At 35.7% G+C, this 14,007-nt stretch overlaps 1 protein-coding gene across 8 annotated transcripts in view; it reads left to right on the top strand.

Moving 5' to 3' along the window:
• The window catches only part of FKTN (fukutin), a 123,670-nt gene that overhangs the window by 16,129 nt on the left and 93,534 nt on the right, over positions 1-14,007 (top strand). For 7 of the 8 annotated variants that reach the window (XR_014266183.1, XR_014266184.1, XM_082471212.1 and 4 more), the window contains 2 exons: positions 7,614-7,673; positions 11,471-11,674. Coding sequence is in view for 6 of the 8 variants with exons in the window: in XM_082471212.1 (XP_082327338.1) it covers positions 7,614-7,673; positions 11,471-11,674 (264 nt within the window). In the remaining 2 variants the exon portion in view is untranslated. The remainder of the gene's footprint in view (positions 1-7,613; positions 7,674-11,470; positions 11,675-14,007) is intronic. The other variant, XM_082471213.1, reaches the window with a different exon arrangement.

Here is a 14,007-nt window from a genome sequence, read left to right as displayed (position 1 = left end):
TGGAAATTATATTAAACTATTCCTAGGCAAGTAATTTTGCATTCTTTAAGATGGAATTTTAAAACTTACTCATTAATTCAGAAACTTTTATTTAAAAGTCATGTGTTGGGCATTTTGCTAAGGTGATAAACAGTGATTGGGAAGTGGTCTCTTTCCTCTCTATATTTATAATTTAATTGGGGACAGATGCTAATGGGACAATAAATGTTTCCTATATATTATTAATGTGAAGGTAAGATACTCTGTAAGGAATACAAGTAGTTTATACTAACAGGAAAAAAAAAAAGCTTTATTTAAAAATAGGGTTAGACTAACTGCTGAAGCTACCAACTTTTAAAAATTTTTTAGTTTTGTTGTGGAAAAACTTCTAACTTTTGGCTTTTTATTAAACTTCAAGATTTTACTTACATACAATGTTTTTGAACTCAAACTTTAGGGAAGTACAGATGCATCCTCAGTAATCTAATACAGATTGTCCTGACATAGGAGGAGAACCCAGAATTTTGTGAACTTTGTTTATTGATCGTATCTGAATTGTATTCCTCATTTGTTCAGTGAACAAAATTTTGGGGGGATAATCGTAGATAAATAAAGAAAGTTCACACGAAAATGATTTTTAGTTCAATCAAATTTGTTTGATTTGGCAAAAGAGTACATAATAGTAGCCTTGATCAATACTAACTAATAGGTCAGAATCATCAACATAAAAACCTTGATTCTAGGTCATCCTTGAACTTTGAGGTGATTTAGAGAGACCCTTGAGATTATGTATTAGAACTAGGGCAGGGATGAAAAATGGGTTTTATCTTTGATCCCCAACCCATATCTAGTGTAGTAAATGTTTAGGACTACAGAGTTTTTCAGGCTCTTCAATAGAGAGAAATACAATATCTATCATTGGTTAGGGAAGAAGGGCTATTTGCTTTCTTGGAGTTAAGGAGGACTACTTCTGTCTATCTATTTCTTGGGCCTCACCATGGAATTCCTTTTGACCCTAGCTGGTTATGCAAGTTTAGTCTTTCAGTGATCTCCTAAATGGGGTCTGAATAATCCAGTTATCTGATAGCATTGAAGATAGGAACTAACAGATTATATCTGTTGGGTCTGGTAAAATTCCATTGATGGATAGAGTTCACTCTTCAGATTCCATAACAACCATCCAAGTCTTTGAAATACAAACTCTTCCAGTCCTTCAAAGGAAAGGACTTGTCTCTAGCACCCTCTAGGGAATGTCAGTTGTTCATTGTTTTTTACTGAGTCTAACAGGATAGTGTGATTATGATTCTGTGTTGCTCATTCAGTCTGTATTTCTTGACTATGTGTTACATAAAGGGCACTTGGTAGGAATACAGAGATAAATAGAACACAGGTCCTAATCTCAAGGAACTCAAAATTTGATAGAAGTGGTAACAGCAGTAATTCTTGAGTTTTGGGCCTAGATAGTCCTGAGTTTGAACCCTCATTCAGTTGTTTGGCTGAGCCTGCACTCTAGAGCCCATGAGCCACAACTACTGAGCCCATGTGCCACAACTACTGAACCCAGCACGCCTAGAGCCCGTGCTGCACAAGAGAAGCCACCACAGTGAGAAGCCCACGCAGTGCAACGAAAGAGTAGCCCCCGCTCGCTGCAACTAGTGAAAGCCTGCGCACAGCAACGAAGACCCAACGCGGCCAAAAATTTAAAAAAAAATAAAATAAAAATAAAAAATAAAATAAATAAAAGAATACATTTAAAAAAAATATTGCTAAGTTCAGTTCCTAAAGCTTGTGTCTTCACTCATAGGGCTATTCCAACATGTAAATACAAGTATGTTCAAACAAAATACTATAACATTGATAAGAAGATATGAAATGAGATAGCTTTAAGGAGTTCTGCATCCCAATTGAAAGTCATAAAATATTGATGCCTCAGTGGAAAGAAGACAAAGCCAATGAACCATGTTTGTGTAAAGCACTGAGTGAACCAAACCTTAATGATGTTCTTGACTTACAACCGTAAGCTGCACCGCTGCCTGTAGTAATCAGTTATTCTTATTACCTAGAAGGCCACTTACAGTGTTCTGTGCTGTGATATCGTTCTTTGCATTATATTTAGTAACCTGTGTGTGTTTGGTTAGAAGGCAGGGGAAGGAGTTGAAAGGGGAATTTGGATTTCAAATTTGGCAGTAGTCATTCACAGTGAACAATTTCATAATCCATTATTAGAAATGGAAATTAATCTTATAACCATTTAGATCATGTGTAACAGGTTTTTGAAGTGTTTTCAGTTCATCAGTTACTGAAGCATGATTTTTCTTAGATCTTCTTTGACTTCTGGCTAGTTCCGTTTTGTTCTGAAGGCTAATGTCTAGGTCATTACTGAGAAAGAATATCATGCTTGATAGTCTGATCTAGTATGGTAAACTTTGATAAATGCTACTGTTCCCCCTTCCCATCCTTCCCCCCACCCCGCCACTCCTGCCATTATCCAGGAGAGATGTTAAAGAATTTCTTTCATTAGAATGAAAGGATATTTAAATTTATTTTTCGTTTATTCCCAGACTTTAGGCTGTATAAGTTTCTGGCCAAGCAGCTTTGATTATTAAGAAACACCGCTTTCCCACCAGTTATTGAAGACTTAACAAAATTTCTTTAAAGTATTACCATTAGGTCCAATAGGCATGGTTAATTATCATGCTGAATTAAGAATTGTTTTTTGGTGTCTGTAAGAAACTGATTGTTGGCTACTATCTTTAAAAAATGACAGGATCATTTAAATCTTTACTTCTGTTTCCTGAATGCTTTTTCTTTGATGGCATATCTTAATTTGATTCGTTTATCAGTGGAGTTCAGTAGCCACCAGACTGTTTCTACCAGTCCTATTTGGGATCTGATTCTATCTCTCCATTCATTTATTCATTTCACTTAAGTTTTCAACACAAATATCTCATAGGTAGTGTTTCAGAATATCTTTAGACATTTTTAACCTCTTGACTTTTACCCTATGGCTTTTCTTTTAGAACATTCAGTCATTCATTTGTCAAGTATTTGTTGAGGGTTTACTATGTGCTAAGCACAGTACTAGGCTGTGAGACAAAATGATGAATCAAGTGCAGTCCTTGCTGCCTAGGGACCCACAAATTGGGCGAGTTTGGGGTTGAAGGGGAAAGGGGAAAAGAAATATATAGAGACATATAAACAAATGGCATCAATATGATATGTTACTTCTTCAAATCACACATCATAAAACACTGTTCTGCCTACTTTACTACTTATAGCTTAAGAACTCTTCTTTATCTCTACCCTTTGTAATGCTCTTCTGGCAAAAATAACAGCCATCAGAGTTATTTTTCTTAAATACAGATCTGATCAAGTTATTCTCTGCATAAAATACCTATGGAATAAGATCCCAACTTCTTACCATGGTGTGGTGGATAGTCTCTGTTTGCCTCTCCAGGTCCTCTCCTCGCCATACTCTGTGCCTTGGGAGGCTGACCTCTGTGGACTACATTAGCTGAGCTCCCTTGCTCTTTATTTTCTATTTGGGTTCAGCCAATGGGAAGCATCAGCTGGAGACTGGAGACCAGAAGGAAAGAGGCCAGGTTATTTATTCTCTTGGTTCTCCATTTGTAGGGTCATCGGTTGATAGTGACTGCATTCCTCCTATACAGCAAAGTTGTAGCCACTGCATACCATTAACTGTTCCTTCCGAGGTGGATTAACCATTAAGATAATGAAATTTAAACTGCAGCTCCCCTCACTTCCAAGGCTCTTGGAGGAGCCTTAGGAATATGTTACAAAACTCTGTATTTTTGTAAAGTTTGCAATAGATAATTTTTTGCATTTTTTTTTTCTGAAAAAGGACCAACAAAATTGTATAATCTTCAAGCTCTATAAAACTGGATCCTCTTATGTCCCTATCCTTGACTCTTTGAGCTTAGATAAGTGCAGAGTTTTCAGGGAATGAGGAACTGCTGAATAACCTGTTTGGGAAGGTTATGATTAAATATTTCATGGATAAAATAATATTTTGGGTTGGTCTTATAGGATGAGTAGGAGTTCTCCACGTAAAGAAGGATGGGAGGGCCATTACAAATAGAGGAAACAGCCTGTGTAAAGAGAATGAGCTATGTGTATGTTTAGAAGAGGAGTACACTAAGTAGAGACCAAAGGAAGCACAAAGGTCCTGAGGCAGGAACTTGCCTGGCAGTTTTGAAAACAGCAGAGAGATCACTGTGGCTGTAGAGGAGTGAGAGAGGAGAATAGTAGGTAAGGTCAGAGAGTTCTATATTTTTTATGGCCTTGTAAGCTATTATAAAGGCTTTGGCTTTTATTCTGAATGAGATTGGGGACTCTAGGAAGGTTTTGAGATGAAATGTGACACGATCTGACATTTTTTAATAAAAAGAAGTAGTGCGGATGCTCTGTTGAGAACAGATTGTAGGGGCAAGGGCTGAAACAGACCAGTTAGAAGGTTTTCTAGTAATTTACATGAGATGATGATGGCTTGGACACAGGAGCTAGTGGTGGAGTTTGTGAGAAATGGAAAGCAGAGTTATCAGGATTTGTTGATGGGCTAGATGTGGGGTATGAAAGACAGAAAAGAGTCAGGGATAACGCTAGGTTTTTTTGTGTGTGTGTGGCTGCATTGGGTCTTTGTTACTGTGCACGGGCTTTCTCTAGTTGTGGTGAGCAGGGGCTACTCTTCTTTGTGGTGCGCAGGCTTCTCATTGTTGTGGCTTCTCTTGTTGCAGAGCACGGGCTCTAAGCACGTGGGCTTCAGTAGTTGTGGCACACGGGCTCAGTAGTTGTGGCTCGTGGGCTCTAGAGCGCAGGCTCAGTAGTTGTGGCGCACGGGCTTAGTTGCTCCGTGGCCTGTGGGATTTTCCCGGGCCAGGGATCAAACCCGTGTCCTCTGCATTGGCAGGTGGATTCTTAACCACTGCGCCACCAGGGAAGCCCCAACGCTAGTATTTTTGACCTAGGTAATTGGAAGGGAGAAGTTGCTGTTTAACGAGATGGGAAAGACTAGAGGAAGCAAGTTTGAGGAATGGTGAAGATCAGGAGTTTTTTTGTACATACTAAGTTTGAGATGCCTACCTGACATCCAAATGAAGAAGGTGAATAGACATTTGAATATATAAGTCTGGAGTACAAAGGACTGATGTGGTTGGGAATATAAACTGGGGGTTGTAAGCATATAGATTGTATTTAAAGCTATGAGTGGATGAGTTACCAAGGAAGTAAACATAGAGTAAAAAGAAAGGAGAAAAATCTCGTGGTCTGAGCTTTGGGACCCTCCAACATGTCAGGGAGCTGAGAAGAAGTAGCAAATGGGACCAAGGAGTAGCTGGAGAGAAATAGCAGGAAACCAGAAGTATGGGGATCCTGAGAGCCAAGCGAATGAAGTGTTTAGGTGAGGCAGAGGTGATAAATAATTCTTGATAGATCAAATAAGATAAGAACTCATAGTTGACCATTGGATTTAGCAATATGGAGGTTACTGGTGAACTTGATGAATACTTGGCAGAGTGAACTTAAGCTCAAGTGAGTACATGACAGGAGAGAAATTGGAGGGAGTGAGAACAGACTACCCATTAAGAGTTTTGCTGTAAAGGGGGACAGAAAATTGTTATTTGGGAAAAGAGAAGTCAAGACGGGTTTTTTGTTTTAATTATTTAAGATAGGAGAAATAATATCATATTTGTATACTGATGGGAGTGATCCAACAGAGAAAACAAATTAAACAACTCAGAAATTTAGTCTTATCTACTAATGTAGGGCTATGGTGAGCAACAAGTGGCTATATTATAGAATTTGCAATCTTTTTTCAAGGATGAGGATCGCAAAGCTGCCTCTGATGTTGTTTGGTAAATATCCTTGGTATATTTTCTTTTTAAAAAATTAATTTATTATTCAAATATAGTTGATTTACAGTATTATATTTGTTTCAGGTGTACAACATAGTGATTCAGTATTTTTGTAGATTATACTCCATTTAAAGTTGTTATAAAATATTGGCAATATTTTCCTGTGCTGTACAATATATCTTCATAACTCATTTATTTTATACATAGTAGTTTGTGCTTCTTAATCCTCTACCCGTATCTTGCCCCTCCCCACTTCCCTTTCCCCACTGCTAACCACTAGTTTGTTCTTTATGAGTCTGTTTATGTTTTGTCATATTCATTCATTATTTTTTAGATTCCACATATAAATGATATCATATAGTATTTGACTTTCTCTGTCTGACTTATTTCACTAAGCATAATACCCTCTAGGTTCATCCATATTGCAAATGGCAGGATTTCCTTTTTATGGCTGAGTAGTATTCCAGTGTGTGTGTGTGTATGTGTGTGTGTGTGTGTGTGTGTATGTGTATGTGCCACATCATCTTTTTCCATTCATCTGTTGATGGGCACCTAGGCTGCTTCCAAATCTTGGTTATTGTAAGTAATGCTGCTATGAACATTGGGATGTATGTATCTTTTCGAATAAGTGTTTTCATTTTCTTTGGACATATAACCAGGACTGCACTTGCTGAATCCTAGAGAAATATTCCTTGGTGTTAAAATGTTATTGTTTAAGTTGCAGAGCTTGTGAGGAGAGACCAGTTCTGGTTCTACCTTAATCACTCAGTGTATCTTTCTTCCTTCCTTCCCTCCAATTAGCAAACTGTTATTAAGCACTTTACTAGTTGTCAAGCACTATGCTAGATACTGGTGATACAAAGGTGGATTGGATTTGGTCCCTGCCCTTGAGTTTACAGTTTAATGGGGAAATAAGTCTCCTGTTTAGGAACTTGGAACACACTTCATTTTCAGGGTGAGGATATTCTTACTGCTTTTCAAAATCCTTCCATCTAACAGATAAAGAGCACATTCAAGGCATAAGAAACTTCTTTGAGCTTGAAACATTCTTCCTTTTGTCTCTAGACCATCAGACATTCTTTCTCCTGTGACTTTCAAAGTGTTTTGATGATTAACAGATGAAAAACTGATAATGCTTTTTTCCTTCTGATTCTCTAGACCTGAATGTTTTAAAAAATATTCTTTAAAAAATAACTCAACATTTGCAAGTATGATGTATGTTATGAAAAGTGTGGGCATTGGAGCTCTCTGTGGAACAGAAATAATAATGCCTACTTTGCAGGATAGTTATGCGAGATAGATGAGAATACATAATTCATATGTGGAAGTACACTTAGGAGCTGCTCAATAATTATTATTATACTTTCTTATCACTTTGCCAAGGTCTGCAAACACTAACTCAGTGTGTGGAGGTAAGCTGAAGTTAGGGATATGGAGCTAAATGGATAAACACTAAAGAGATAGCAAAGAGTTTACTATTCATTGATGGAAATTAATTGGTTCAGAGATGTTGACCATATTTATTTAATTAAGTAATGGCACTTAATTAAATTATAGCAATCTGTCAGTGTTTTTCATCTTGGGTAGTTGTATTATGTAATTGTAGAATTCTTAGCTCATGACTGTATGAAAATAGGTATTTAGATAATGCTTTTTAATGATTATGAACCAGTTATATAGGTTGACTCTCATACCTACCCTAAATGTAACGTTGCATGCTGGGCTTTGAATTTACTACAATTTTTTTTTTTTTAATCTTCCTAGAATGGAGCTGGTTTATCAAAATCCAAAGGAAGCCGAATTGGATTTGATGGCACACAGTGGGTATGTATGATAATCAAGAAATTCCTCAATTGCCGTGTTCATTTAGTTCATTCATTTATATACTTAATAAGTATTTGTTGAATGATGACAATGATAATAGCTAGCTTTGTGAAAACAGGTAGTAGGTGATAGAAAGGAAGAGGCAGACCCTGTGCCAAGTGCTTTACATGCAGTATCTCATTTAGTCCTTATGCAAACTTTAAGAAGTCAGTACATATGTTTATGCTCAATTCACTTAGAAAGATTAAGGTGGTTGGCTAATAAGTGGCTGAGTCCAGATTCTAACTGCTTGCCTCCAAAATCCTCATTCACTGAGCTGTGGTGCTTCCCCAAGTGAATAAGTATGTGAATCAGAATTGAACCAAGAATGAAGGTAAATAGGAGTACCTATTTACCTAGTAAATTTACCTAGTAAATAGGAGTTTAGGAGTAAAAATCTATTCAACATGTTTTCTATTTTTTTGGCTGTGCCGCAGGGCTTGTGAGATCTTAGTTCCCCAGCCAGGTATCGAACCCAAGCCCCCCGGCAGTGGAAGCACAGAGTCCTAACCACTGGGCCACCAGGGAATCCCATGCTTTCTTTCTAAGATAAGGAAAACTAGCAATATGTACAATAAATCCCTGTTTCACAGCCTGTACATTTATAAAATTTATAAAATATATTTTCTTACTTTTTTCTAATCAAATTTAGAATGAAAAACAATGCTAAAAAATTACATTTATCCTGTTAGCATACATATTGGATATGACTGGTTATTTCTTGTGGATTCACTTCAATCTTTGGCTTCTCTTTAACCAGAGACATGAGAGGCTTTAGATTAGAAGTGAGTTTTCAAATCAACAAGCAGCTATAAAGTAGTGATAATTTTAGATCAGTGCTGATACCAATTGGATTTGAACTATTGTTTAAAAAGTAAAGTCTGGGATATCCTGTATCAGGCTCCTCAACTATCAGGTCTAGAAGTATCAATGTAAACTTTTAATTTATTAAAAGTAGCAGTTTTGCTTTGTGAACTTAGGGTAGTCTGAGGGGAAAGGGAAGCCCTATCTTTTTAATTCAGGGAATGACCCTTGAGGTGGGAGAAAATAACAGATTTTTTTTAAAGGGTTGACTTCCAAGATAAATGAGCAAAAAATTACGGAGCAGCTTACTACATTCAGTGAGTTCTCTTTGTTATTTACATTGCAGGGTTCTGAAAATCACTCCATATAATATTTGCAAAGTCATAGAGAAGGGAGAAGTAGTACTAAAATACTTTTGTTCTAATATTTTAGAAGGAACAAAAAAGTGAAGTGTGATCAGTAGATGTGATACTGAACCCTGATAAAATCCTAGAATGAGTTATTAAACAGATAAGTTGAGGGGCTTAGAAGAGAAAATACGATGATTATTAGGAACTAGCCTTTCACTAAGAACATGTCCTGCCAAGCCCTTGTAGAAGAATGGACTGTTATAGTCTCATTGTATCCTTTTTTCAACAAGACGTTTTTCTTTCTTGTAAATAAAATGAATTACTGAAGGTCAGATGATAATAGTCATGTTGATTAAGAATTAATTGGATTTAGAGTCAATTGGACGTCTATGTCCTGGGAACCTTGATGATTGCATTGATAACAACCTGGAAGGCATATTTAGAAGGTGAGTTGTAGAATCTCTCCTTGACCCTGCCCTAATCTATATTTATATTAATAATCATAATGAAGCTGTGTGTTCATCAAGCTGAAAGAGATTCATTCAACAAACACCAAGCTGAAAGAGATTCATTCAACAAACATTTATTAAGCACCTTATATGTACTAGTATCTGTCATCTCATCATCTTTCTTCCAAAACCCTTTCTTCCTCTTTTATTCCACAGAAAGTAATAGCCATGAAAGAAAAAAATTTTGATAAATTAGACTCTCAAAATTTAAAACTTCTGCTCATCAAAAGCCACCATTAAGAAAATGAATAGCTAATGCCACAGATTATAAAATATTTGCAAAACATATATGTGATGAAAGATTGATATCAAGGATAAATGAAGAACTACAATTCAGTAATAGACTTTTTTGTTCATAATCTTTATCAAATTCAACAAGTGTTGTATTCCTGATTTGCTAAGAGGTTTTAATCATAAATAGATATTGAATTTTGTCAAATACTTTTTTGTGTTGAAATTATCATAGAGTTTTTCCCCTTTATTCTGTTGATATGGTGAATTTTATTGATTGATTTTCAAATGCTGCCTTTCATTCCTGGCATAAACCCTACTTGGTCATGATATTTCCTTTTTTTTTGGTCCTTTTTTAAAAAACTACAGGAATTGATTTTTTAGTATCTTGTTAAGTATTATTGCATCTGTGTTCATGAGGGATGGTGGTGTACAATTTTCTTTTTTGTAATGTCTTTGTCAGGTTTTGCTATTAGGATTACACTGGCCTCATAAAATGAGTTAGGAAGGATTTCCTCCTGCTCAGTTTTCTGAAAGAGTTTTTGTACACTGGTATTATTTCTTCTTAAAGCTTTGATAGAATTCACCAGTGAACCATCTGAGTCTATAGAGTTTTTTCTTGTTGTTGTTTTGATGGCAGGCTTTTTTTTTTAATACATAACAAATTCAGTTTTGTTAATAGTTATAGGGCAAGTCAGATTTCCTGTTTCATCGTGTGGTAGTTTTCTTAATCATGTTTTTAAAGAAATTTGTCCATTTCATCTGTTATTGAATTTTGGGGCATAATTGTTTATTCTAACTTTTTACTTAGTTGGCTTTCCCACTAAGAGATGATAAACTCCTCTAGAATAGAGATTATTATATTCTTGGTATTTGCGTAATACTCTACAGTAAAAACAAAGGATAAGAGACTGATTCCTGCATTTATCTCATTTTTAAAATTTTTATAATTCTTGATACTCTAATCTATTTATTTATCTTGTATATGTTTTTATAAGTTTCCTCAGATTTTGTAAATAAGAATTTATCCTTAATTCCCTGAAACATCTTTTTCTGATGGCATACGTCCCTTTGAAATCATTATTGCTTTCACTAAAGTAGGCTTTTAAGCAATAATGTATTACAGTTATTCTATTTATCTTGACTACTCTTAGGTATTATTTACTCCTAAGTGTGATTGTTGTTTCAATTCTAATTTTGAAATTTATTTTTTCAGTAGGGTGTTCTGCTTACTGCTCAACAGAATTATGTTTTTAAGTATTACAGTATTATTAGAAAATCAAACTGTAGATAGGAATGGTCAGGCAGGCGATGTATTTTAGTTTGTCTTTTGACTGGCAAGATTATTTAGCAGTATTTCAAATACGAAGGAAAGTGGCACATACAACTGATTTTTGGTTTCAGAAAGGTTGACATGACTGATTTTTAAAAACTGAAAAGGCTGGTATTTCCTGTCCCACTTTTGCTTGAAAAGATTTAGCTACTACCAAGGGAATAATTTGTAAGCCCAAAGTTCTCATTTCAGATACTACTTCCTCTATGAAGATTTTGTTATCCTTTTGATGTACAGTTAATTAGTAACTATTGTTCTGTACTTTATAATATGTTGCATATATTTTTACTACAGCATATTTTACATTGTGTTGTAAATATTTGTTCTTCTTCCTCAGTAGACTCTGTACTTCTTGAGAACAGGGACAATGTATTATTTATTTGTGGGGTTTTTTTTTAGCAAAATAGTAAGCATGTAATCTACTGAGTAAGCAGTCTAGATATCCTTATAAAATTAATGAATAAAAATTTAATAAGATAGATTATTGTATTGGTTTAGAAGAATTAAGGGGATTCTTTTCCTCTCAAACAGCGCACAGTTAAAAAATTTATTATGCTAACATCCAGTCAAAATGTACCTGTGTTCCTTATTGATCCTTTGATTCTGGAATTGATTAATAAAAACTTTGAACAAGTCAAGAATGCTTCTCATGGCTCCTCTTCAGAATGCAAGTTTTTCTGTGTTCCAAGAGACTTTACTGCATTTGCACTACAGTATCACCTATGGAAGAATGAGGTAAGATGATTTGCTTTCAGATAATGGAGTGTCTTTTACAAAACAGTATGGGATTAAACCAATTTAAACTGTAAAATATTTTAAAATTTTCATAAAGACTTTTATAAATTGTATCAGGAATACTTTCAGCAATAAGTAACAAAACACAATCGTGGCTTAAGCAAACAGGGGACTTATTTTTCTGATATAACAAGAGGTTAAAATGTTGGTGGCTGTTGGTATTAGTGGAGCTGTCCACTGAAGTCAGCATGTGCATCACTGAAATTCTTTCTGCATTTCTCTCATCCTCACAAGGTAGCTGTTGTAGCGCCAGGGTATCATAGTGACACTGTCTATTTTTTTTTTTTAATTACTAATACTGGTGTTTATTATCACCACAAAAAGATGAGAGTACCATTTTTTTGTACCTTTTTAAAAACGGACTTTTTTCAGCCATTGCATGAAAAGCCATCTTTTATGTCAAGTTATATACATGAATAGGCCAATTGTGTCTCATCCAAACTTTGTCCAAAATTTGGATGTCTAATCATTTTTTTTTAATATCTTATTAGTCATCAATTTTGTACATATCAGTGTATACATGTCAATCCCAATCACCCAATTCATCACACCACCACCCACACCACCCCGCTGCATTCCCCACTTGGTGTCCATACGTTTGTTCTCTACATCTGTGTCTCAATTTCTGCCCTGCAAACTGGTTCTTCTGTACCGTTTTTCTAGGTTCCACATATATGTGTTAATACACGATATTTGCTTTTCTCTTTCGGACTTACTTCACTCTGTATGACAGTCTCTAGATCTATCCACGTCTCTACAATAGACTCAATTTCGTTCCTTTTTATGGCAGAGTAATATTCCATGGTATATATGTACCACATCTTCTTTATCCATTCGTCTGTCGATGGGCATTTAGGTTCCTTCCATGACCTGGCTATTGTAAATAGTGCTGCACGGAACATTGGGGTGCATGTCTTTTTGAATTATGGTTTTCTCAGGGTATATGCCCAGTAGTGGGATTGCTGGATCATATGGTAATTCTATTTTTAGTTTTTTAAGGAACTTCCATACTGTTCTCCATAGTGGCTGTATCAGTTTACATTCTCACCAACAGTGCAAGAGGGTTCCCTTTTCTCCACACCCTCTCCAGCATTTCTTGTTTGTAGATTTTCTGATGATGCCCATTCTAACTGGTGTGAGGTGATATCTCATTGTAGTTTTGATTTGCATTTCTCTAATAATTAGTGATGTTGAGCAGCTTTTCATGTGCTTCGTGGCCGTCTGTATGTCTTCTTTGGAGAAATGTCTATTTAGGTCTTCTGCCCATTTTTGGATGGGGTTGTTTGTTTTTTTAATATTGAGCTGCATGAGCTGTTTATATATTTTGGAGTTTAATCCTTTCTCCGTTGATTCGTTTGAGAATATTGTCCCCCATTCTGAGGGTTGTCTTTTCGTCTTGTTTATGGTTTCCTTTGCTGTGCAAAAGCTTTGAAGTTTCATTACGTCCCATTTGTTTATTTTTGTTTTTATTTCCATTACTCTAGGAGCTGGGTCAAAAAAGATCTTGCTGTGATTTATGTCAAAGAGTGTTCTTCCTATGTTTTTCTCTGAGAGTTTTATAGTGTCTGGTCTTACATTTAGGTCTGTAATCCATTTTGAGTTTATTTTTGTGTATGGTGTTAGGGAGTGTTCTAATTTCATGCTTTTACATGTAGCTGTCCAGTTTTCCCAGCACCACTTATTGAAGAGACTGTCTTTTCTGCATTGTATATCCTTGCCGCCTTTGTCATAGATTAGTTGACCATAGGTGCGTGAGTTTATCTCTGGGCTTTCTATCTTGTTCCATTGATCTGTGTTTCTGTTTTTGTGCCAGTGCCATATTGTCTTGATGACTGTAGATATATAGTATAGTCTGAAGTCAGGAAGTCTGATTCCTCCAGCTCTGTTTTTTTCCCTCAAGACTGCTTTGGCTATTCGGGGTCTTTTGTGTCTCCATACAGATTTTAAGATTTTTTTGTTTTAGTTCCGTAAAAAATTCCATTGGTAATTTGATAAGGATTGCATTGAATCTATAGGTTGCTTTGGGTAGTATAGGTATTTTCACAATATTGATTCTTCCAATCCAAGAACATGGTATATCTCTCCATCTGTTGGTATCATCTTTAATTTCTTTCATCAGTGTCTTATAGTTTTCTGCATACAGGTCTTTTATCTCCCTAGGTAGGTGTATTCCTAGGTATATTATTCTTCTTGTTGCAATGGTAAATGGGAGTGTTTCCCTAATTTCTCTTTCATATTTTTCATCATTAGTGTATAGGAATGCAAGAGATTTC

This window comes from Balaenoptera physalus (genome assembly GCF_965194825.1).
Source record: "Balaenoptera physalus genome assembly, chromosome: 7".
NCBI lineage: Eukaryota > Metazoa > Chordata > Mammalia > Artiodactyla > Balaenopteridae > Balaenoptera > Balaenoptera physalus.
Note: the sequence above shows the minus strand (reverse complement) of the source record. Positions and strands in the feature narration are given on the sequence as shown.